Here is a 21695-nt window from a genome sequence, read left to right on the forward strand (position 1 = left end):
CTCTAAGTGGATTTGGTTACAATAGTAAACTTCAAGTTGTCAGCAATATAGACAGTTTCAAGCTTTCTCTAAGGTCCACTCTGAGCTACCATATACTCTTGGGCCCCCAGGTCAGGAAGCTTCAGTCAAATGTTACAGACCTACATTACAAAGGCATCAGTAAGAACTGTTAACCTCAGAGCACTGTAAGGTGTAAGGAAACATTAGAATATTCTGATGCCTGGGGCACCTGGGTAGCTCAGTTGGTTGAGCTTCCGACTCCGGCTCAGGTCATGATCTCACAGTCTGTGAGTCCAAGCCCCGCGTCAGGCTCTGTGCTGTCAGCTCAGAGCCTGGAGCCTGCTTCAGATTCTGTGTCTCCTTCTCTGACTCTCCCCCGTTCATGCTCTGTCTCTGTCTCAGAAATAAATAAACATTAAAAAAATGTTTAGAATATTCTGATGCCACCCTGCAGGAGGTTATAAACATTGTCCAAGGGAATGGAGGCTCATTGAATTCTAATTTCATAAGGATCCATGTTTTTAGTATGAATAAGAGTTTTCTATAGACTTCCCCGGGGGCTGAGTATCTAACCTTGGAGCAATGCTGGCACCTGTTCCCTTCCAAAGTTTCATGCACAGAGAGCCAGTTCCCTTTTGCTTGGCCTCATAGTATGACCCCCAGACGGCCTGTTTAGAGAAAGCTGTACAGGAGAGTGGATCTTTCCTGGGTTTGTTTAGCTAACTGCTGTTTAAAACATGCTGTTTTCTGGGGCACCTGCGTGACTCAGCAGGTTAAGTGTTTGACTCTTGGTTTCGGCTCAGGCCATGATCTCATGGTTTGTGAGGTCAAGCCCCATGTTGGGCTCTGCACTGACAGCGTGGAGCCTGCTTGGGATTCTCTCTCTCTCCTCCTTTCTCTGCCCCTCCTCCTTCCCCTCTTCACCCAGCTCGCACTGTCTCTCAAAATAAATAAATAAACATTAAATAAATAAAACACATTTTTTTTCTAAATAACTTACTGGACTTACTGCATGGGTACTTGGATTTTGAGGGCTCTGTTTGGTAAGGGTACCTGCCTTGTAAAACACTCAACATAAAAATGAGGCAAAACCAGTATCTTGAGAAACAAGTTCCTTCACCTCCTGACAAAGCTTTTACTCATTGGTCAACGTGATGCTAATTTATTTTTTCAAAACAAGTGTGGTGACCAGGAAGCACATTTTGCTTTCTAACCGTGACAGGAAGAGGTTCATTGCTCCGTCTCAACTATCATCCTTCCCCTAGCCATGCTCCATGACCTCCACCCAAAGAGTACCAGCTGCCCAAGAGATCTCAGCAGGAAAATCATCCCCAAATCTGCTAAAGGTAGAAGGCAGAAGGTGGAGATCACAACTGTGTAAACCTGGTAAAATGTGTGGGTACTCATTTACGTTAATATTGTCATTAAACACTTCTGTGAACTGTGGCCATCCTGTTTCACTTACACACGCACACTGGTGTCCGAGGCAAAGAAGGATTCCGCAGGTATGATACACAAGCCCTTTGTAAAAAGAACTCTGTGAAGGTGGTCAACCACAGCCTTAACCTGCATTTTTAAGCAAAGCTTTCAGATATTTTGGGACTATGTTATTATCAATTCTTGGCGTTGGGATAGATTATACAGGTCTATGAAATCATGTCTACTAAGAGTGGTTATTTATTTTGCCTCACGTTTTACCATACAAAATCATCAGGAAATGTTCTCTCTTTGGAGAAATTTATTTTCTTCTCAAGTTGGAGGCAGTATTTTGTCCATGGCCGATTTCAGGGCAAACATTTTGAACATATTTCTCCAGTTTGGTTTGGCAATCCATTGTTTTCTGTCAGAGCCAAGCCAATATCAAGTTGACGTCAAGCAAGCCAGGCCCAGCTCAGAGCCCAGGTGTTTGTGTTTTGGCTTCCAGAATCCTCAGGTGCAGCAGGAAAACTAATCATTCACCTCCATCCAGTGGATGTTTGTAAATGTCTTGCTGTCCATTTTGTCGATGAACAGGCAGCCCTGCAAGTGGTCCATCTCATGCTGGATGATACGGGCTGCCCATCCACTCGCCTGCCACACCACCTGCTCCCCTCTGGGGTCCAGCCCTGCAAAGTAATTTACAGCCTGGTAAGAATACGCCGAACTGCATTGTTTTTAATCTCCCTACTTTTCCCAGCCCTTGGCTGTTCCTGTTCACAAGAGGCAACATGAGAAGGGAATGTAGACAGCAACCCCTATCCTTCCCAGAAAAGATGCCTTAACTTTGCCCATTACCAGGTATTCACTGTGGCTCTAACGCTGACAATTAGGTTGCTGGGCTTACTATGGGGCTGAAATGAGAAAATGATCTTCGTAAGGTGCTTCCTTTCTGAACATTCCTCTCATTTCTGAAATACTGTTTGATTTCAATTCCTAAAAGCATTTCAACTCGGTACATTATAAAATAAAGGGATACCATTTACCTTCTGACCTGGACCAAGTGGCTTGCTTAAAAGGAACAATCCTAATCCCAGCAACGAATTCCATTTCAGAAAACATCCTGTACTACGACAGACCAGGAATGGCATATCACCCTGGACTGGGCAAAGCTGGGTCCCACTATTTCCACTCGACCATGACAGATGCAACTGAGGCAAAAGTCTGTGTGTGGGACAGCGAACTAGAGGGCACAGAGCAGAGGACCTGGTGTGAGGTACCATCGAATTAGGTCACCTTCTCAGCCCCAATACATTTTCCCAGCGAGCTGGCTCAGCTGCTACACGAGCCTCTTCCCCTATCCCAATTGGTTAGTCTTGAATCAAATCCACTCCCCGGTCCTGCTCTTAGTTCCTGACGAAAGGCTTCATTGAGCCTGCCCTTCCACTTTTAACTGGAGTTTTGACAAAACCGTTTCGTGGGGCCCGAGGTCGCCGCCTCCATGGGCTGGGGGAGGGACGCAACCGTTTATCCAACCGCCTCACGGCCACTGCCCACCCCCTGCACCTGAGATCTGCACGGCCTGGAAGCGGGGCACGCAGGCCAGGAAGCCGACGACGCTCTCGCAGCCCTCAGGGAAGGTGACCAGGCGGCTGTCCAGCACCCGCAGGCTGGGGTTCACGAACACGCGCAAGGGGAAGGGCTCCATCTGGCGGGCCTCGCGCAGGCGCGGCGCGCAGGCGCGGAAGAGTGCCTCGGGGAACTCCAGGGCCAACACCTGTAGGGGCACCCCGAGCTGCGGAGCGCTCAGGCCTACGCAGCGCCGGCGTCGCATCACTTGCACCAGCCGCTGCACCAGCCGCTGCAGCTCGGGCCCCGCCAGCTGCGCGGGCTCCACCGGGGCCGCCACGGCCCGCAGCGCCGGGTCCCCGACCTGACACACGCGCGGGTACGGCGGCTCGGGCACTCCCCGCACCAGGCGCCGCACGTAGCGCCAGTAAGACCGCTGGCGCGCCGGGCCCTCGAGGCCGTCCGGGGCGGACGCGGAGCTACAGGCCCGGACGCTGCGGCCCCCCGTCCCCTCTCCCCACGGCGGTGTCGGCCCCAAGCAGTGACGCGACCGCCCCAGCAGCGGCCCCAGCAGCAGTCCGGCCCCCATCCGGCCCCCGGTGCGCCGAGCACAGCTGCCCAGCCGCCGCGGTCCTCCCCGGCCCCCGTAGGAGAGCGCTCCGGTCGCGGGGGACGCCGGGAAGCGCAGTTTCCGCGCGCCTTGAGAGCGCAGCCGACCTCCGTGACGTCAGTCAACTTTATTGTTTAATTCCGTTTTTTACAGTATCGCCAACCATTTGCAAAAGTGACCGGGAGGTCCCCCCTTTCACGGGCTGTGATGAATGCCCTCGCAGCCTGTCCTCCGGGGCTGTCCCCAGCTTTCACCGGCCTCCCCCCACCCCCGCGCCGGCGCGAGTTAGGTGTCCGCACCCGGCACCTCGGCCTGCAGCGGCTCGGCCGTGTCAGCCTGCTCCTGCGCACCCTCGGGGAAAGCCGCAGCGACCGGCTCGACGCCTGACTCCTCGGGGGGGACTTCCGGTGCTGGAGCTGGGAGCTCGGGCACCAGCTCCTTCTCGTCTAGACACAGGACCAGCTCTCTCTTCGGCAGGATGAAGGCGAGAGGCTCCTGGACGACGTCGATGTTCACATGCCCAAGGTTGCCGTACTTGGAGAGCTGAGTGGGAGGGATGCCTGAGCCAAAAGGTAGAGAAAGTGAAATAGAAAAAAACGTACAATAAATTTAAATTTTTATATCACAGGGGGAAAAAACACTTGGAGGGAGGGAGAGACAGATACAATTTCCATTCTTCAATACAGTAAAAGTCATCTTTGTGATATGGGACAGGAAGCTTTACTGTAAAGAGAGACTTTGAAAGTAATCTGGAACAGCACAGTGTAGGTGGGTGGAGTTAACAGTCAAGAGAACGTCAGAAGGCACTGGCTTCCTTGTGGAAGGAAAAGGCTGGGGGAAAGTGCCCAACAGCTACTCCGCTGGTGTGGTCATCACCGGCCCACTGCCCCTCGGGAAGCTCTGTCTCCTCCATGCCCCATCCCCAGCACAGAGAGAGTGGGCACAGGCAAGTGAAGACAGATCCGGAAAAATCCTTTTAAAACACCTTCTCTGGATATTCACACAATATGTGATTCTTTTCTAATCTCTTCCACTTAGCCAAATAAACACATATTGTAGGATTCCATTTACATGAAATGTCCAGAAAAGGCAAATCTGCAACAGAAAGCAGATTACTGGTTGCCAGGGGCTAAAGGTGGGATTGGGGAATGACTGCATTGGGCACGAGGGATCTTTTGGGGGTGATGGAAACGTCCTAACATTGGATAGTGGTAATGGTTGTACATGTCTGTGTATTTACTAAAAAAACATCGAATTTTACAAATGGGTGAATTATTTAGTATGTGAATTATATCAGTAAAGTACTGTCGTTTTAAAGATCTTTCCCCTCCTTTGTCTTACCTAAGGTCTGTGCTATCTGAGCTGGTGGAAAAAGGACTTGGAGACAGCGATTTAAATATGGAACAAGGTCTTCCACGAAGACGGTGCAGAACTGGATGAAGAGCTCTTGCTCCCCACTGCTGAAAGCAGCCTCTTCTGCACGATGGAAGGCCAGGATTATATTAGTTACCTAGGGGACAAGGCATAAAGAAAGTCTTTCCAAACAGTACATTACTGTCTTGTTTAAATTCAGAATTGTGGTCACTCTCCACAATTCTGTCACTTCGTTGATCTGTTTCTGACTCAACATGTTTCATTACTGGCACAGGTTCCAGTTCCAGTGGAAGAGCATCAAGAGGTTCTTGACTCCTTCAGGAGATGGACCAGAACTATATCGGATTCAGAAAAATGAAGCAAAACTATAAAAGGTTTTTACTGAGTAAGACCTTTGAGGTTCCAGGAAGCTAGACCACTAGAAAACTGGAAAGGAAGACAGACCTGGAAAAGAAGTTCCACACACAAATAACAGAGCTACACTTTCTTGTTCAAGTCCTAGCTGTGCTGCTTGCTGGTTTTGTGGCTTCCAAGTGATTAAACACTTCATGCCCTCTGCTCCTCAGTTTCCGTACCTTTCCTTCCTTCCTCTTAGGGTTGTGAGGATCAAGTCTTAATAGGTATAAAGTATGATGAACACTACCTGGCATGGATTAAGTTCTGTATAAACATTAGCAGATAACTATTACCTGAATTTCACTGACAAAAAAGTTTCATTGCTCATGCTTGCTTCCTCTTACAGGAGGCCATTAACAGTTGTATCAAAGATATGAGAGCAGGCAAGCTCAAGAGAGAGAGAGAGCTGGGCCCACAAAGACTTTAATTTTTTTTTTTTTTATGTTTATTTACTTTTGAGAGACAAAGAGTGTGAGCAGGGGAGGGGCAGAGAGAGGGGGACACAGAATCCAAAGCAGGCTCCAGGCTCTGTCAGCACAGAGCTTGATACGGGGCTCGAACTCACGAACCTGAGATCATGACCTGAGCTGAGGTCAGATGCTTAACTGACTAAGCCACCCAGGCGCCCCGGCCCAGAAAGATTTTATATAATCATGTCACAACTGCCATCTGGCTGACAGCAATTACAAGATGCCGTAAGTTTTAAGAAGCACCTCAATATCTTAAGGTTTAAATATGTAAAAAATGTGTAGGAAAGGATTGGTGCTAGTATTTATTGTGTTCTGTAGAATTCTAAGATGGCTCTTCTGAATCCCACCCCCCCTGGTGTCCACTCCTTTGTGTAATCCCTTCCCCTTGATTGCAGGCAGAATGTGTGTCTTGTTTCTAACCAATATAATACGACAAATATGAACAATTTTGCAGAGGTAATTAAAGCCCTTATCAGCTGACTTTGAATTAATCAAGGGATATCCTGGGTGGACCTGACTTAATCAGACGAATCTTTTAAAAAAGGGTTGAGGACTTCCTTAACAGAAGAGACTCATGCAGGAGAGATGCTCTTCCACTGGCCTTGAAGAATCAGAAAGCCCCACTGTGAACGGGCTTATGGAGTGAGGTGGCCTCTAGGCCTTAGACCTATAATTGCAAAGAACAGAAATCTGTCAACATGAATGAGCTCGAAAGGGGATGTCAAGCTTCAGATGAGACTGCAGCCTGGCCAACACCTTGACTGCAACCTTGGGAGAGATCCTAAGCAGAGGACCCAGGACTCCCAATCTACAGAGAGTGGGAAATGATACACATATGTTGTTTTAGGCTGCTATGGAGTTTGTTATGCAACAACAGAAAACAAATGCAACATTACTGAATCATTATTGCAGGTAAGCCACTTCATGAATTGTTCTAGGTCCCATGAGGGGGAGCTCACCAGAGCTGCTCAATCAGAAAAACCTCTAAAACCCCACTAAACCTAAGTCTGCAACCACCTAACACATGGACTGGTTTATATTTTATAAAAGTCTGGCCACCTACTACCAAAGAAAGCCCCAGTAGAGAGCCAGCAGTATGTGCTCACCTTGGCAAGGGCATTCTCCAGGGCCCCAGTCACATCCTGTGCCAGGGCCACAGGGCAGCAGAGGCGCAGATCATTGAAGGCAACCAGAATACTGTTCAGGAAGCAGGCAAGGGGTGGGAAATCTAAGAGTACCATGGGTGGCTGCAAGGTCCCTGGCTGAGTGACTGGCACAGCAGCAGGCAGGTTACTGCTGCCCAGGATGGCTGGAGTGGAGATGAGGGTGTAGGAATTCATTTCATCCTGGAACTTTTCCACTGCTTCCTGAATTGCTTTCTGGAAAGTGCTGATGGCCACCTGCTGGAAAACAGGAGCCAACTGGCCCCGGAAATCAGCCCCCACCCGGCTGAAGGACAGCCCAAAGTACATGCACTGACCCAGCAGAGAGTCTAGGCGGCCACCTATCCCCCGGTTAAGGTCGGTCTCCAGCACCTGCAGGAATTGCGAGACCCTCTGTAGCACCCAGCCATGGAAGATGGCGCTCTCGTTCACAGTGTGCTCACCCATGGCAGGCGGCAACAATGGGTCCTCATCTGAGAATATGGCACGGTACTGGGTGATGATATCAAACAGATGGACACGGCAAGCCTCAATGGTTTTTGTGATGTGGAAATAGGGATCATCATTGGGGATGGCAGTCAGGATGGAACGGAGCCAAGCATCTCGGGCCTGAAGAAACTTCACCCTCAACTCAGCCTCAGTGAAGATATCCATGCGCCGCAGGAAGCCAATGACACGGAGGCAGGCAGGGAGCTGGATATTGGTCCTCAGTTGCTGGATCAGCTGGCTCAACATCAGCTGCATGGACTGGCGCACTTCATTCACAATGCCCTGACAATAAAGGGGGTCAGTCATACCACAATGGGAAAAATACTTTCTGGAACCCATTCCACTACCCCTGAATGTTGCAGACTAGAGAGGCAGACCACTGCTTTCCTGACTTACAAAGATTTCCTAAAGCTGATGTGTACAGGGTTACCAACAAACGTCTGGTTCACTGTGGCCTACAGGCCCTGTGTGGTTCTCCTGCCACACCCACTTCCTAATACTGTCCCCCTGCTCACTGCAATCCAGGCACACTGTTTGTGGTTTTTTTTCCCTATCTTTGTATTTCTTAAATACTCCTAACGTGTTCCCTCCTGAACCTGCTATACTTATTTTTTCCACTTTGTGGTTTGCGCCTTCCCCACATCTTCCTGTGGCGGGCTCCTTCTCATCATCTGGGTCTCAGCTTAAATATTATTTCTCCAACAGAGCCTTTCCTGACCACTCTACCTAGGGTACCTCATCTAGTCTCCTATCCATTCCCTGGTTTATTTTCTTCATTTACCACTATCTGAAAGGATCATTTATTTACCAACTATCAGCTTTCATTCATGAAAGCCAGGGCCTTGTCTGCCTTGTCTCGTTTCTCCCTAGCACCTAGATTAGTGCCTGGCACATGATTAGTATTTATCACTTGAATGAATGAATGAATGAATGAATGAATGAATGAATGAATATTTTATGTTCAAGCCTGCCTGACTGGCAGAAATTGATATAAAACTTGCAGTTTCCCTAAGGTGTCTGCCTAAAGGTTCAGCGATGACCACACAATTACTGATTATAAGAACATCAGCTTGAGTCCTTTTGGGACAGTTTGGCTACCTGGATGACAGGGATGGAGGAGTATTTCCTTTCCAGTCGGCGTACGTAGGCCGCAAGCTCCAGGGCCTCTTCATAGTAGCTGTTCCGGACACAAGTGTCCATGAGCTGGGGGATCTCCAGGATTTCCAGGATTTCTGTGTGCCGGTTTAGGGTCAGGGTGTTCATCCGGCGGTTGGAACTGATCTCTTCAGCCTCTTTCACAAAGTTTCTGGTAAGAGAATTTCGGTCACTCACTGCTCCACACCCACAACTCAGCTACATTTACCAAGTGATTACTATGGACTGGGCACTGAGCTGCATGGTTTATGACTTAATCTTCACACCAAACCTTTGAGGTAAGTACTACTACCCTTGAGGAAACTCTAATCCCAGAGAGGCTAAGCAACTTGTCCCAAATCACACGATTATTTATCATATGTGAACCCAGATCTGCCACTTAACTGTGACAAGGTACTTAGGCTCTCTGAACTCTTTCACATTAGTAAAATAGTAATAGGACCCACCTCACAAGGAGGTGAGGATTAAATGAGATGTGTGTAACAAACTTAACACAGAACCTTACACACGGTAAATGTTCCTTTAATAGCTATGCTTTTCATAAAAATGCACTAACTAGCTTAGAAGCTACAACCTTAACCTTAAATTCCCTCAGCCCTTTTAATTTTTCTCTTCTGCTGTTGTTCAACTTTAATTCTTAGCAGTTTTCACTCCTCCGTAATTGCAGTGACCTGCTTTATGAGGTCCCCTACCTATTCTGGAAGGCGGAAGGGTACAGGAGCTATTGTCAAATATCCAAAGACTCAAAAGAAAGGTGAAAAATTGAAAGGCAGAATTAGGGATAATAGACTGAGGATCTAGAGAGGCAAATTACGGCTTAAAGGATTTTTTGATAATTTTTGCCTCCAACTGGAAGGATTTCCTTGTCAGCCTTCTATCCGTTAGAAGTTTTGGACGGTCTCAGCTGGTGTGTGTGTGTGTGTGTGTGTGTGTGTGTGTGTGTGTAGACTGTTGCTGACGACCGTAGAGTGTTAACTATGTCAGACCCAATAATAAGCGCTTGGCATGGAATCTATTTAGTACTCCAACAGTCCTGTCAGGGAAGGACGTGCTGCTGGTTTCCAATTCTGACTTCGAAACTTACTAGCTGTGCCCACTGAACAATCACTAAGCTCCCTGTCTCAACTTCCTCATACATAAAATGGGAATAACAGTACCTACCTCGAAAGTTGTTGTGGAATTTAAACGGATTTTTAAAATGCTCAAAGGAGAGCCTGACGCATGGTAAGTGCTATGTAAGCGTTAGCTATTTCTATCATCACAAACGTCAGCTATTACAGTTGCTAAAAGCCCCTTTATAGTGCCGGGCCCGCCACACCTGCAGCTCTGCTGGAAGCTGGGCAAGCGGTCGAGCAGGCGGCCGAGCGACGCCTCCACGTCGCCAAAGAGGCGGTGGATGCGCTCGGTGCACTCGGCGCCGCGGATGAAGGTCTTATAATTGGCGAAGGCCAAGTCGCGCGTCTGCTGCAGCAGCTGCGCCCGCTCCTCCGCCAAGCGCTCGGGCTCGCGCCTCAGCCGCTCCAGCCCGGAGCCGCTCAACTCCCGGAGGTAGCGGCCCACGTCGGGCCGCTCCCGCCACTGGGCCTCGGGGAAGCGGTCCCGGAACAGCGATGCCAGGAGTCCTTCATCCTCCACCTCCCCGAGAGCCGCCGCAGTGGCGGTCGCTGCGGCCGACGCCGACGCCGACGCCGTGGCGGTGGTTGACGAAGCAAGAGTCTCCGTCGCCGCCATCTTCTGGCAGCAGCGTCACTTCACCTCCCGCCCGGCAAGGGCGCTGGCTCGGAATCTAGGACCGGAAGCAGCGGGGGCACTCTTCCGATCGCTGTGGTTTCGTATCCGTCCGGCTTTCTTTCCCCGACGGTCCTCCACGCTGCGGGGCGCTAGCGTGGGGGAACAAACCGAATGCGGCTAGAGAGGCAGGCTTTGGGGTTGCCAGGGAGCGGCTGGCGGCCGACTTCCGTTTCCGGACGCTGAGGCACGCGGATTCGGTGTTGCAACCCAGCGGGAAAATGCGGCCTTTGACTGAAGAAGAGACCCGCGTAATGTTTGAGAAGATAGCGAAATAGTAAGAACGCGCCGAGGGGAAGGGGAAATGTGTTTGTGGCAGGGAAGGGCGTGGGTGGAGTGGGGGCGCGGCCCTGGGAGGAGTCTTTTGGGGCGCCGTCTCCAGTCCTCTTTTTGCCTTCAGCATCGGGGAGAACCTTCAGCTGCTGGTCGACAGGCCCGACGGCACCTACTGTTTCAGGCTGCACAACGACCGGGTGTACTACGTGAGGTGAGGCGGTGCCGGGTGGACCAACGTGGACGGGGGGAGGACTGGGTCCCGCCGGCTTCCCGCAGCTGACACCTTCTTTCTCCTTACCCTTTAAGCGAGAAGATCCTGAAGTTGGCCGCCAACATCTCTGGGGACAAGCTGGTGTCTCTGGGGACCTGCTTCGGAAAATTCACGAAGACTCACAAGTTCCGGTTGCACATCACAGCTCTGGATTACCTTGCACCCTATGCCAAGGTTTGTGTGAGTGGCGCGGGGGGGGGGGGGGCGGACAAGAGCGGGGTGGTATTCAGTCGGCAACTGGGGATGAAGGAAGTCAAAGATGAGGGCCACGTCAGAAGGCAGATAATTGGGCGGCTTCTCTGCCTCGGAGTCCCCGACAGTGCTTAGGTCAGTACCACACGTAGAGATGTTTGTGGGACTTGCTGCTTGGGCACGGTTCGGGCTCTGGCATAGGAATGCTGTGTGGCTGCATAGTCGTGGTCACGTTCAGCAAAGTAGAAAAGCCTCTGCAGACCCCACTCAAGAAAAGCCAGCAGGTGACTTTGGTGAGGAGCACAGAGGGATCCAGAAAAAGAGTTCTTAAACTGTCCGTGAGAGAGATTGTAGAGTCGAATAAAGAACCTCCTGGGAGTTCTGTTCGGAGAATGAGCAGTTTGAGATAGCCATCCAGTCTTTCTCTTTTCCTTAAAATGCTTTCAAGAAATTAATCACATAGCGGCACCTGGGTGGCTCAGTCAGTGAAGCATCCAACTCTTAATATCGGCCCAGGTCATAATCTTGGGGTTGTGAGATCAGCCCTGAGTTGGGCACTGCGCTGAGGGTGGAGCCTGCTTGAGAGTCTCCCTCTCTCTGCCCTTCCCCACATGCTCACCCTCTCTCTGTCTCGAAATAAGTAAACATATATATTTTCTAAAGACAAAATCCTTTTCTTATTAAAAGAAAATTAATCCGTGGACCAAATGAAAACAAAGCTTTCTCGCAGCAAAATAAATAAATAAATAAATAAATAATAAATAAATAAGTAAATCTTAATCATATATCCAACAGCTGGCTAATCTATGGGATATAATTATTAGCATTTTAATGTCTCTTAGATTTAATTGTGGGGTGTTTTTTGTTGTTGTTGTTTTTTTATAGTATAAAGTCTGGATAAAGCCTGGAGCAGAGCAGTCCTTCCTGTATGGGAACCATGTGTTGAAATCTGGACTGGGTCGAATCACTGAAAATACCTGTCAGTACCAGGGAGTGGTGGTGTACTCCATGGCAGACGTCCCTTTGGTGAGTAGAGATGGTAGCTGTTAGAAAAATCAAGTATCTTTTTTAATTCAGAAGGCTGTATTTTCCATCTGTGCGCTTCAGAGACTAAATTCTCAGCACCTTTTGAATTTCTCAAAGATAAGAACTGCATTTTTTTCATCTTCGTTATTTCCACCCCTCGGTGCATGCTTGTTGAATGACTTGAGTGAATCAGTGTCTCTTCTTTTGAATCCCAGGGTTTTGGGGTGGCAGCAAAGTCTACACAAGACTGCAGGAAAGTAGACCCCATGGCGATTGTGGTATTTCATCAAGCAGACATTGGGGAATATGTGCGGCATGAAGAGACATTGACTTAAAACGAAATCATCGCAAGGACTTGTGGCTGTGTGGAAGGGCCTAGCTTTGTTTCCCGTGTCTGTGTAGGCTCCATCATCATGTTGAATTTTGTCAACACTGACTTCTTCAGGGACTTCTTAGTTTAATATTCTCTCTATTGCGATTGAATGCAGGCTGGATTCTTAAGTGAAGATGGTTCAAAAATGGCATTTCAGATCTTTGTGTTTGTGACTAAATAGAATGCTGTGTTTTATATTTGAATCAGAAGGCTTCTTGTCTTGAGTAACAGGTTCTAAGTCGTTGGAACTGAGGACAAGAATAGCTAGCTTATTGTTATCTGTGATAACGCCGTTTTCAAACTCATGATAAGAACACAAAGGATTTTTTCATTGTTTGTATGATGAAAGTTAGATATTGCCATATGAGAATGGTAGGCCATGTGTTGGATTTTATGAATGAAATTTGGATAAAATAATAAGAGCAATTTGTCCTGCCAGTTTTCTATATAGTGGGTGTTGTGTGGTATGGAAGAAAATCTTGGATCTAAACCCCAGTTCTGACACCTACCAGCTGTATGGCCTTAGAAGTCATTAAACTTTAATAAGCTTAATTTTCTTCTTCAAAAAAACCCAGCTTTAACCTAAAGATGCTTTTTCGGATTAGAAATCACGTTTGTAAAGCACTTAAGCACAGTGCCTGGCAAATGATAGGTGTTAAATAAATGGTAAAATTATTTTTATATTGCATATACTGGGTATTTCTATTACTAAGGATAGGATCTTATGAATACAGCTTGATTATATATCTTCGTTCTTGATCTTTCTTTTTCTGAGATGGTATGATCCCAGGCTAATGGTATTTCATCACCTTGATTTCTTAAAATGTGATTTCCCATGGGAGCCTTTACTTAACTGGACTAGACAGCACTAATCAGAGACCTTGATATAATTCAGCTCTTCCCATGCTTCCTAAAATTATTTTTGGAATTATTAAAATGTTTTTTTAAATGAAAAAATTCCACTAAGTTTTTTAAACTGCCTGTTTTAAATCTGCTTTTCTTTTTTTCCTGCTTATTTTAAATTCCAAAGGTGACATCTCTAAAAATAAAACATTTTTCAACTACAAAAAAGCAGTCTGCCAATTCCTGTTTTTGTATGCAACGCATAAAACTGAGATGTGTATGTTTTTGTCCCATTTTTTTCAACTCTTCTCCCTCCCATGGTTCTCAACCCTCTAGATAAACTTAGAGTTAAGGGACTGCTGTATGATGAACAGTATTTTGATGGTAGCATCACTTAGTGCACACTTTTGTAATAGCCAATATCAATACTTATACATTTTTATTATTTTATTGCCATTTTGAGGCAATAGGAAAGGAGAGCAATAGACTAAAATGTTCTAACAAGTTGATTTTTTTTTCCAATAATTTTACAAAGCTCATGACCCAGAAGAAAAGGACTAGGGTGCTGTAGTCATTTTGGCTTAGCATCTTGGCTTTTTTGTGTCTGTAACCTTTGGGACATTAAAGAGACGCTTCAAGAAATACAGCTGCAGGATTCCAGAAAGAACAATAACAAAGCTCTGGGCTGTCGACCACCAGTTCACATAGTTATAGTTTGATTGGAGAAGGAAAAAGTCAGCCATTTTCCTCATGCGGGCAAAGTTGTAATACCGCCACATGTGAAAGATATTGTTCTGCATCTTCCGTGTACTCTCCTGTGGGACAGAAAATGAAATTAAAAGAGTCCTCCCTACCACCCATCTAGTCTCACCCCGTTGCTCAGAAGCACTAACCTAAGTTATCTGGAGGCTGAGTAACTTACTTCTATAATTTTATGATACATACAATAAGTTGGTTATTGTAGTTGTTAGTAAAGCTGGTTTTGCTCTCTATGAAAACCTCGCCTGGACTTCGGTTTAAAAAACAAAATTTTTATAATGAAAAATTTCAGTTCTAAAACTCTTTCAGAGTATCTCTAGATTTAGACATGTACTCAGTACATCATTGCCCCTCTGGCTGATGTTTTCTGTTTTTTGTAGATGGTAGAAGATGGGGGCTGGTCTGCAAACTTTTTTTTTTTTTTTTTTTTTTAGTATTTATTTATCTAAGTAATTTCTATACTCAACGTGGGGCTGAAACCCATGAACCTGAAATCAAGAGTTACATTCTGTACTGACACACCCAGCCAGGTGTCCCTGCAAACTTTTTATTAAAGGACCAGATAGTAAATCGTTTAGGCTTTGTAGGTGATACAGTCTCTGTTGCAACTACTGAACTCTGCTCTTGTTAGCATAAAAGCAGCCATATATAATTGTCAAACGAGCATAGTTGTGTTTCAGTGAAACTTCATTTACAGAAATACGCAGTGGGATTTTGTACATTGAAAAATACTATGAAGAAAGTGAAAAGACATCCCACAGAATAGGGAAAATGTTTACAAATCATTTATCTGATAAGGAACTTCTATCCAGAATATATAAAAAACTTAAAACTCAACCATAAAAAGACAGCCCTATTTTATTTTATTTCATTTCATTATTTTTGTGTGTGTGTGTGTGATGTGGACTTTTAATTCATACCTCCCCTCTCTCCCAACTGTGGCAGCTGAATAGGGAATGATCCCTCAGAACTCCCTGAGAAGACTAAAAAAGGGGGTTTGCATTCTTCTGGGTAGATAGGGGATGCGGTCAGAGTTGTCTGTAATAAAGCTAGCTACCTTCATCCTTTTCAAAAAGCATCAAGGAGGGGCGCCTGGGTGGCGCAGTCGGTTAAGCGTCCGACTTCAGCCAGGTCACGACCTCGTGGTCCGTGAGTTCGAGCCCCGCGTCGGGCTCTGGGCTGATGGCTCAGAGCCTGGAGCCTGTTTCCGATTCTGTGTCTCCCTCTCTCTCTGCCCCTCCCCCGTTCATGCTCTGTCTCTCTCTGTCCCAAAAATAAATAAACGTTGAAAAAAAAAAAAAATTAAAAAGCATCAAGGAGTTCCTGGAATCTGAGTCAAGAATCCCTCCTCCTTGGGCAGACCCTGTGCTCTGGCCTGGGTTTCAGGCCAGCCCGGGAAAGACAGCCCAATTTTAATATGGGAAAATGATTTGAATAGACAGTTCTCCACAGAAGGTATACAGATGGCCAAAAAACATGGAAAGATGCTCAATGTCATTATTCATTAGGGACACATACCTCAAAACCACAAGATACAACTTCACACCCACTAGAGTAGCTTTAGTAAAAGACACAGTAACCTGTTGGCAGGGATGTGGAAAAATTGAAACCCTCAGATACTGCTGGTGAGAGTATAAGATGGTTTAGGCACTGGAAAACAGTTACTCATAAAGTTAAACAGAGTTACCATATGACCCACCAGAGTATCCTACTAACTGGTATACAGAAATGAAAACATGTTCACACAAAACCTTCATGCAAATGTTCATACCCGCATTATTCCTAATAGCCAAAAAGTGGATGACCCAAATGTCATCAGCTGATGAGTGGATAAGAAACTGATACATTCATAAAAGAGGATATTCATCCATAAAAGGGAATGAAGTATTAATACCTGATATAATGTGGATGACTCTTGAAAACATGCTAAGTGAAAGAAGTCAGAAACAAAAGGCCACACTGTATGATTACACTCATGTGAAGTGCATAGAATGGGCAAATTTAAAGAAACAGTTGATTAGTGAGTGATTGCCCAGGACTGGGGAGGGGGGTATGGGGAAGGAGGAGGGAGTAATGGGTATGGAGTTCTTTTTGGGCTGATGAAACTTGTGAAATTAGATGCTGGCAATAGTTGCATGACCTTGGGAATGTACTAAAAACCACAGAATTGTACATTTTAAAATAGTGAATTCTATCTAAAATTTTAAAAAACGGGCGTCCAGGTGGCTTAGTCGGTTAAGCATCCAACTGTTGGTTTTGGCTCAGGTCATGATCTTAGGGGTTCATGGGATCAAGCCCTGTGTCAGGCTCTGTGCTGACAACGCAGAACCTGGTTGGGATTCTCTCTCTCCCTCTCAAAATAAATAAATAAACTTTAAAAAAAGAAACAGGCACTGGGCCAGATTTGGCCTGTGCACCATATTTTGTCAACTCCTGTTATAAACAAGTGAGGAATTTTAAGAGCTGTAAGTTATAAAAATTGAAGGTTGCAAATCCTCTTGCCTGTTTGGTTTCTCCCCAAGTGAGCCCTCAGATGATATTACTGATTTTCAAGGATGTTTCCACAGATGTTTCTCTCACAAAACAGTTACCTCAATTGCATCCAGAGTATCATTCAGTTGTTTTCTTTCATTCTTCTGTTTGTGGTCCATCTCAGGCCCCTCATAGAAAACTCCAAAATTGAGGTAAACTTGCACAGAACCAAAGTGATTTTGCTGATTTCTTAGACAAAGCTGATAAAAACCTGTAGGAATCCCTAGATCATTACCAAGTCTTGGCCTCCACCCTTTGTTGAACTCCCACCCTCTAGATTTCCCTGGAGATAACTGTTTACCAGTGTTAAATGTGCTACTTAATACCTTCTTTTCACTTAGGAAGTACAAAGAATGTTTAAGGTGGAAGGCCTTACGTGATCTTCCATGAAACTTACTTTACTGAGTATCAGTTATGATATTGTTTTGCCAAATATTAGTAACTGAGTTCTATAAAATAGTAAATTTATAAAAAGTAAATTTATTAAGTAAATTGGTTCTATACTAGATAGGAAACCATGTTTTCTCCTTTGTCACCTGTATTTCCCACATCTCTTACTGAAGTTCTTCTCAACAAAATGAGTTGAAGTTAAGAGCATGCTATTTGCCTTCTTGTACACCATTACTGGGGGATACCGTCTTGAACTTGAAACTAGAGAAAAAATTGATGTGTTGTGAATGAAAGAAGCTATCCTGCGGATGGAGTAACTTCTGCAAGGTGATTTGTACAGGAGCTAACGGTTTGGGGTATGAACTAGTATGAACTAGTGCTGGTTCTCAACTGGGATCCTCCCTTTTGTGTGTGCCTCCCTTTGTGTGTGTGTGTGGGAGCAGGGAAGAGCGGGATTAGAAGGGCGTGGCAGTTATTTGATTGGTCTAATGGTTAGAAGGCACTGCTGGGGCCAAAGATGCCAGATACCATATGGTGCTGAAAATCCTGTGCTACACAGTGAAGGATTGTTTTATGCCCCGATTCAGAAACACTGTTGTTTTGTTTTTTTTTTTTTTTTTTTTTCTGTACACCTGGCTAGTAGAGAGGGCAATTAAAACTGACCGGTGTTGTCCAGGGTGGGGATAGGCTCAATCTGGCTGTAGGAAATTTCTGATGACTGGGGAAGTGTTTTGTTGTTTGTGGATATTTTCATGGCCATGCATTTCCTTTTGTTCTGAGTCTGCTATTTCATAACTGGCTCAAGTATTCTGGTGACTGGAAAGGAATGTTATCATGTAATAAATTTATTAGTTGGAATTCTGTATTGTAAATGGGTCTCTCTTTTGGTCACTTTCCCATAACCTCATCAGTTGGAGATGATGAGATAAAATTGAGCTTCTGGACCCTGGAGTTACAGTAATTAGTCACCTGGAGACCCTGCCCTGAATCTGACAGCAACTGCCTGCTGCTTAATGTCCTCCACTATAGGCAGTCTCCGGGAAAGATTTGATATTGGTGTTGAAGGCTGGTTTTTGGTGTTGAAAACTGGGTTCTTCCCCCTACTGTTTGATCATCCCTGTGTGAAAAAGCCAGGGCTAATATATCTCAGGTTGTTCTAATTTCAGGGGCGCCTGGGTGGCTCAGTTGGTTGAGCATCCAGATCTTGATTTTGGCTCAGGTCATGATCTCACGGGTTCGTGAGATCGAGCTCCACGTCAGGCTCCACACTGATTGTGTGGAGCCTACTTGGTATATTCTCTCTCTCTCTCTCTCTCTCTCTCTCTCTCTCTCTCTCTCTCTCGGTCTCCTTCCCCCACCCCTCCTCCACTAACGTGCTCACTGGCCCTCTCTCAAACTGAAAAAAGTAATTTCAGTACTTCTCATTATTTACCCAATTTCAAAGAAATTTAGGATTATTACAGTAGCTGTGGTGATAAAAACAGACCTGTCTCTTTGATAGAGAAGTTAATCTGGCCCCGAACATCCTGAGAGGAGTCTATGAGGAAACCCTGTGGGGTATGTGCTGTGGCAGCAACATGCCGGTCATGTGACATTCCCAGTGTCCGCTGCACCTGCCAAGACACATTAAAGAGGGAGAAAAGCCCCTGCTACATCACCAAGAGCTAGCTAAATAGTAAGGTTGACATTCATGATCATCAGCATAGTGGTTCTCTGGGAATCTGGATGGAGACAACAGTGCTGTTGGGGAGATAGGAAGGGACAGCAATGCTGAACATTCTGCTGTGTTAGAAACAGTATTGCAGGACAAAGAATTGCCCAAAATGCCAATAGCACTCCAGTTAAGAAGACATGTCTCAGACCATACATCGTGTATCAACTGATGTGTATGTTTTGGCTATGGAGTTCTTGACTGAACTTGCTTGGTTTTGACTTCCCTAGTGTCCTTGATTTGGGCTTATTTGCTGCTTGACAGCAAATAAATAAGGCATTCAGTAGGAACTTGTCCCCAAGCTGTGTCTTGATAAGCCCAGGCTACAGTGAGCTGATTAGTAGCTACTGTTCCAAATTCAGAGATAAGAAAAGGCTCTGATAAGCTAACTTAAAATAAGCTTTGAGTTACAGTGGAATGGAATGAGATCAATAGAGTCTATTACTATGTAAATAAAATTTAGAAAGTTAACAGGTTTCTAAGATAAAGAACAAGGAAATGAACAGCTTCTGACTTTACTATTGAGTTCACCATCCTTGGGCAGTGTGGTGTAAGACCACAGGATGGATAAATGTACTTGGCCTGTGAACAGACAACTTTTAAACATATACCTTCCTAAAGAAACAAGACTGGCCAAATGGAGCAATCTTGAGTCAGTGATTCTTTAATTTGCCAGAATTACCCCTAAAAGCAAGAGAATAAATGTTGGCTCCCCTAGCCCCGTAAAGAGGCATCTTTCTTTGAAATCTCAGGGTCTGTTGCCAAAGTTCATGTAGGTTTTCATTTTACTTTGTACCATATCCATATTATTTTAATGTTTTAAAAAATGGATTCTCTCCCCTTTCATCTCCAAATCTGAGTTAACATGATTACCTCTCTGGGAAGAGGCAGCTTGTTTGTCCCATGGCTTTGAGCACACCTCCATTTCTCCCATTTTGATTAGTCAATCCATATGTTTTAGCGATTGTTCATTCACGGAGAGTTTCCATCTTAGCTGCAGGTCCATTTCATTAACAAGTAGGGAATCACAGCATAAGAAAGACAACCAGAATCTTGTATTCGAGTAAAACCTGACCCACTTAACAAAAGGAAACAAACAAAAAAAACAAGTCCCCAGTATGGCTAGAGGAGCCCTTGTACTTACCTCATAACTGAAATAGAAGTATCCAGTCTGGTAGGCAAATTGCCAGAAGCACTCTGTGCCTCCTGGAGGGATCATGATGGCAAAGTCAGATCGATCTGCTCCATGGAAGAGGGGCTGGTCCCCAGAACCAATAAAGGGTTCTGTCTTCAGGCTCCTAGCAGAGGTCACTAGGTTCAGAACCACCAGTCCAGCTCCAGAGAGCAAAGGGAACATGCTTCTTTCTGAAGATTCCTCTGTAGGTGAACTGTTTGCACAAGCCCAGTGAAACCAAGCAGTTTAAGACATCTGCTAGGGTAATCATTAACTCGCAAGTCACACTTAGGCCAGTTTCAGGGCCACACATGGATATTCCATAATAGAAGTGGCTTGATACCTCCATCTGACTTCGGCTCAGGTTATGATCTCACTGTTCATGGGGTAGAGCCCTGTTGGGCTCTGTGCTGACAGCTCAGAGCCTGGAGCCTGCTTCAGATTCTGTCTCCCTCTCTCTCTCTCTATCTGCTTCTCCCCTGCTTGCACTCTCTCTCTCTCCCTCTCCCTCTCTCAAAAATAAGCAAACAGTAAAAAAAAACAAAAACAAAAACAAAAATACCTCAGTGGCTTACCAAACCTACTTCATGGCTGCTAGATAGAATCTGCTACTTCAGAAGAGGTATTTCTCTCCTTCCTTTGGGCTATGGTTTTTCATACCTGCTTCTTGGGGGTAAACATTTGGTAAGTTTATTTACAACCATCTGAATATACTGACAAGGTTTGGCCGGGGAGATTCTTTCTCTTATTCATATCTAATTGCTAAATGATACCTATTGCCCCAGTAGGACATATGGGGCAGATCTGTTTCAACAGAATTTGTTCTGTCCAATGCTAGAGGTTAGAGAGCAAAAAGCACAGCATGGGAGTATGTGCAAAAATTTTATGGATAAAGTGAGCGAGAGGCAGTGGTGAAACCCCTCCACTGATAATCCTTGTTCTTTCTCCCACCTGACTGATACATTCATCTAAAACTATACAAAAACCCCTTAAAAGACTATTTCTATTATTCGAACTCTTGATCTTTCTTCTTTTATTTATCACTTCTTCACTCACAGCGGGGAAAAAGGCTCACTGATCCACTGACCTCATGGCTGACATTGAGCTAAGAGATTTACTTGCTTATTTATTCTCTCAACAGCCCTGCAAGCAAGAGAGGTACCATTACCTACTGACTTATAGATAAGGAAATGTTCATTCAGAGATTGAGGTGGCCGGCTCACTGTCCCAGAAGCGCGGCTGGTGCAGCTGGGGCTTTGAGTGAGCCTCACCCTCTTACCTACCAGGACAGTGTTTCTGGACAGTCTTTGAGTGCTGACAGTGTATAATGTTTTTATTTCAGCCATAATCTTAAAAAAAAAACAAAAAACAAAAAAGCATTAGCACCTTCTAACCAAGTATTGCTTCAGAATTCAGTGCATTGACTCCAAGTGGTGATATCTTAAGTGTCACAAAGCTAATAGGCAAAGAGCAGACTTCATAATAGTGTTCAGGTCTAGCAAAGGCTACGTGACATCGCCGTACCCTTCAGGCACAGTGGTTTGCAGCAGTCTTGCTAAGGTGAAGGTGCGAGAGATTGGGATCACTTCTCAGTGCACGGTGGCACAGGCACCCCCACCCACATCCTGTCACGGCTATAGTCCCAACACTACCCATGTCATGAGCAGTGACTTAAATTCAGCAAAAGAATCATCAGTTCACACTACATTTCATAGTTC

The 21695-nt window shown here is 45.6% G+C and overlaps 3 protein-coding genes across 7 annotated transcripts in view; 1 reads left to right on the top strand and 2 right to left on the bottom strand.

Moving 5' to 3' along the window:
- Positions 1-1654: 1654 nt before the first annotated feature.
- On the bottom strand, positions 1655-10373 carry COG8 (component of oligomeric golgi complex 8). 3 transcript variants are annotated; one of them, XM_043599526.1, is made up of 6 exons: positions 9961-10373; positions 8586-8793; positions 6942-7769; positions 4937-5105; positions 3979-4155; positions 1655-2105 (listed from the first exon to the last, which is right to left on the bottom strand). In XM_043599526.1, exons 1-6 carry the CDS (start codon positions 10371-10373, stop codon positions 1948-1950), a joined length of 1953 nt encoding a protein of 650 aa, XP_043455461.1. In that variant the 3' UTR covers positions 1655-1947. The 3 variants fall into 3 exon arrangements, with proteins under 3 accessions (XP_043455461.1, XP_043455460.1, XP_043455459.1); XM_043599524.1 differs by lacking the exon at positions 1655-2105 and having other exon boundaries at positions 3708-4155; XM_043599525.1 differs by lacking the exons at positions 3979-4155; positions 4937-5105; positions 6942-7769; positions 8586-8793; positions 9961-10373 and adding an exon at positions 2983-3882.
- Positions 10374-10456: 83 nt separating this feature from the next.
- NIP7 (nucleolar pre-rRNA processing protein NIP7) overlaps positions 10457-21695 on the top strand; it is an 81498-nt gene continuing 70259 nt past the window's right edge. The window contains exons 1-5 of one of the 2 annotated variants that reach the window (XM_043599534.1): positions 10506-10707; positions 10831-10917; positions 11013-11151; positions 12055-12195; positions 12411-13256. In XM_043599534.1, coding sequence (XP_043455469.1) covers positions 10652-10707; positions 10831-10917; positions 11013-11151; positions 12055-12195; positions 12411-12530 — 543 coding nt within the window. In that variant the 5' untranslated portion in view covers positions 10506-10651 and the 3' untranslated portion in view covers positions 12531-13256. Of the gene's footprint in view, positions 10708-10830; positions 10918-11012; positions 11152-12054; positions 12196-12410; positions 13257-21695 lie in introns of those variants that run through there. The other variant, XR_006300151.1, reaches the window with a different exon arrangement.
- TMED6 (transmembrane p24 trafficking protein 6) lies at positions 13834-20312 on the bottom strand. Of its 2 annotated transcripts, none has more exons than XM_043599533.1 (4): positions 19948-20312; positions 18579-18699; positions 16762-16913; positions 13834-14226 (listed from the first exon to the last, which is right to left on the bottom strand). In XM_043599533.1, exons 1-4 carry the CDS (start codon positions 20158-20160, stop codon positions 13993-13995), a joined length of 720 nt encoding a protein of 239 aa, XP_043455468.1. In that variant the 5' UTR covers positions 20161-20312; the 3' UTR covers positions 13834-13992. The 2 variants fall into 2 exon arrangements, with proteins under 2 accessions (XP_043455468.1, XP_043455467.1); XM_043599532.1 differs by having other exon boundaries at positions 18579-18705; positions 19948-20308.

The sequence above is a fragment of the Prionailurus bengalensis genome, chromosome E2 (assembly GCF_016509475.1).
Source record: "Prionailurus bengalensis isolate Pbe53 chromosome E2, Fcat_Pben_1.1_paternal_pri, whole genome shotgun sequence".
NCBI lineage: Eukaryota > Metazoa > Chordata > Mammalia > Carnivora > Felidae > Prionailurus > Prionailurus bengalensis.

Coding starts and splice junctions, on each gene's coding strand:
- TMED6 (XM_043599532.1), bottom strand. CDS start 20,160: ATGTTCCCTTTGCTCTCTGGAGCTGGACTGGTGGTTCTGAACCTAGTG. Junction 18,706..19,947: donor ACTTCTATTTCAGTTATGAG/GTAAGTACAAGG, acceptor GTGTCTTGGCAG/GTGCAGCGGACACTGGGAAT. Junction 16,914..18,578: donor CTTCTCTATCAAAGAGACAG/GTCTGTTTTTAT, acceptor GGATTCCTACAG/GTTTTTATCAGCTTTGTCTA.
- COG8 (XM_043599526.1), bottom strand. CDS start 10,373: ATGGCGGCGACGGAGACTCTTGCTTCGTCAACCACCGCCACGGCGTCG. Junction 8,794..9,960: donor AGCTTCCAGCAGAGCTGCAG/GTGTGGCGGGCC, acceptor TTCTCTTACCAG/AAACTTTGTGAAAGAGGCTG. Junction 4,156..4,936: donor TCAGATAGCACAGACCTTAG/GTAAGACAAAGG, acceptor CTTTTGGCTCAG/GCATCCCTCCCACTCAGCTC.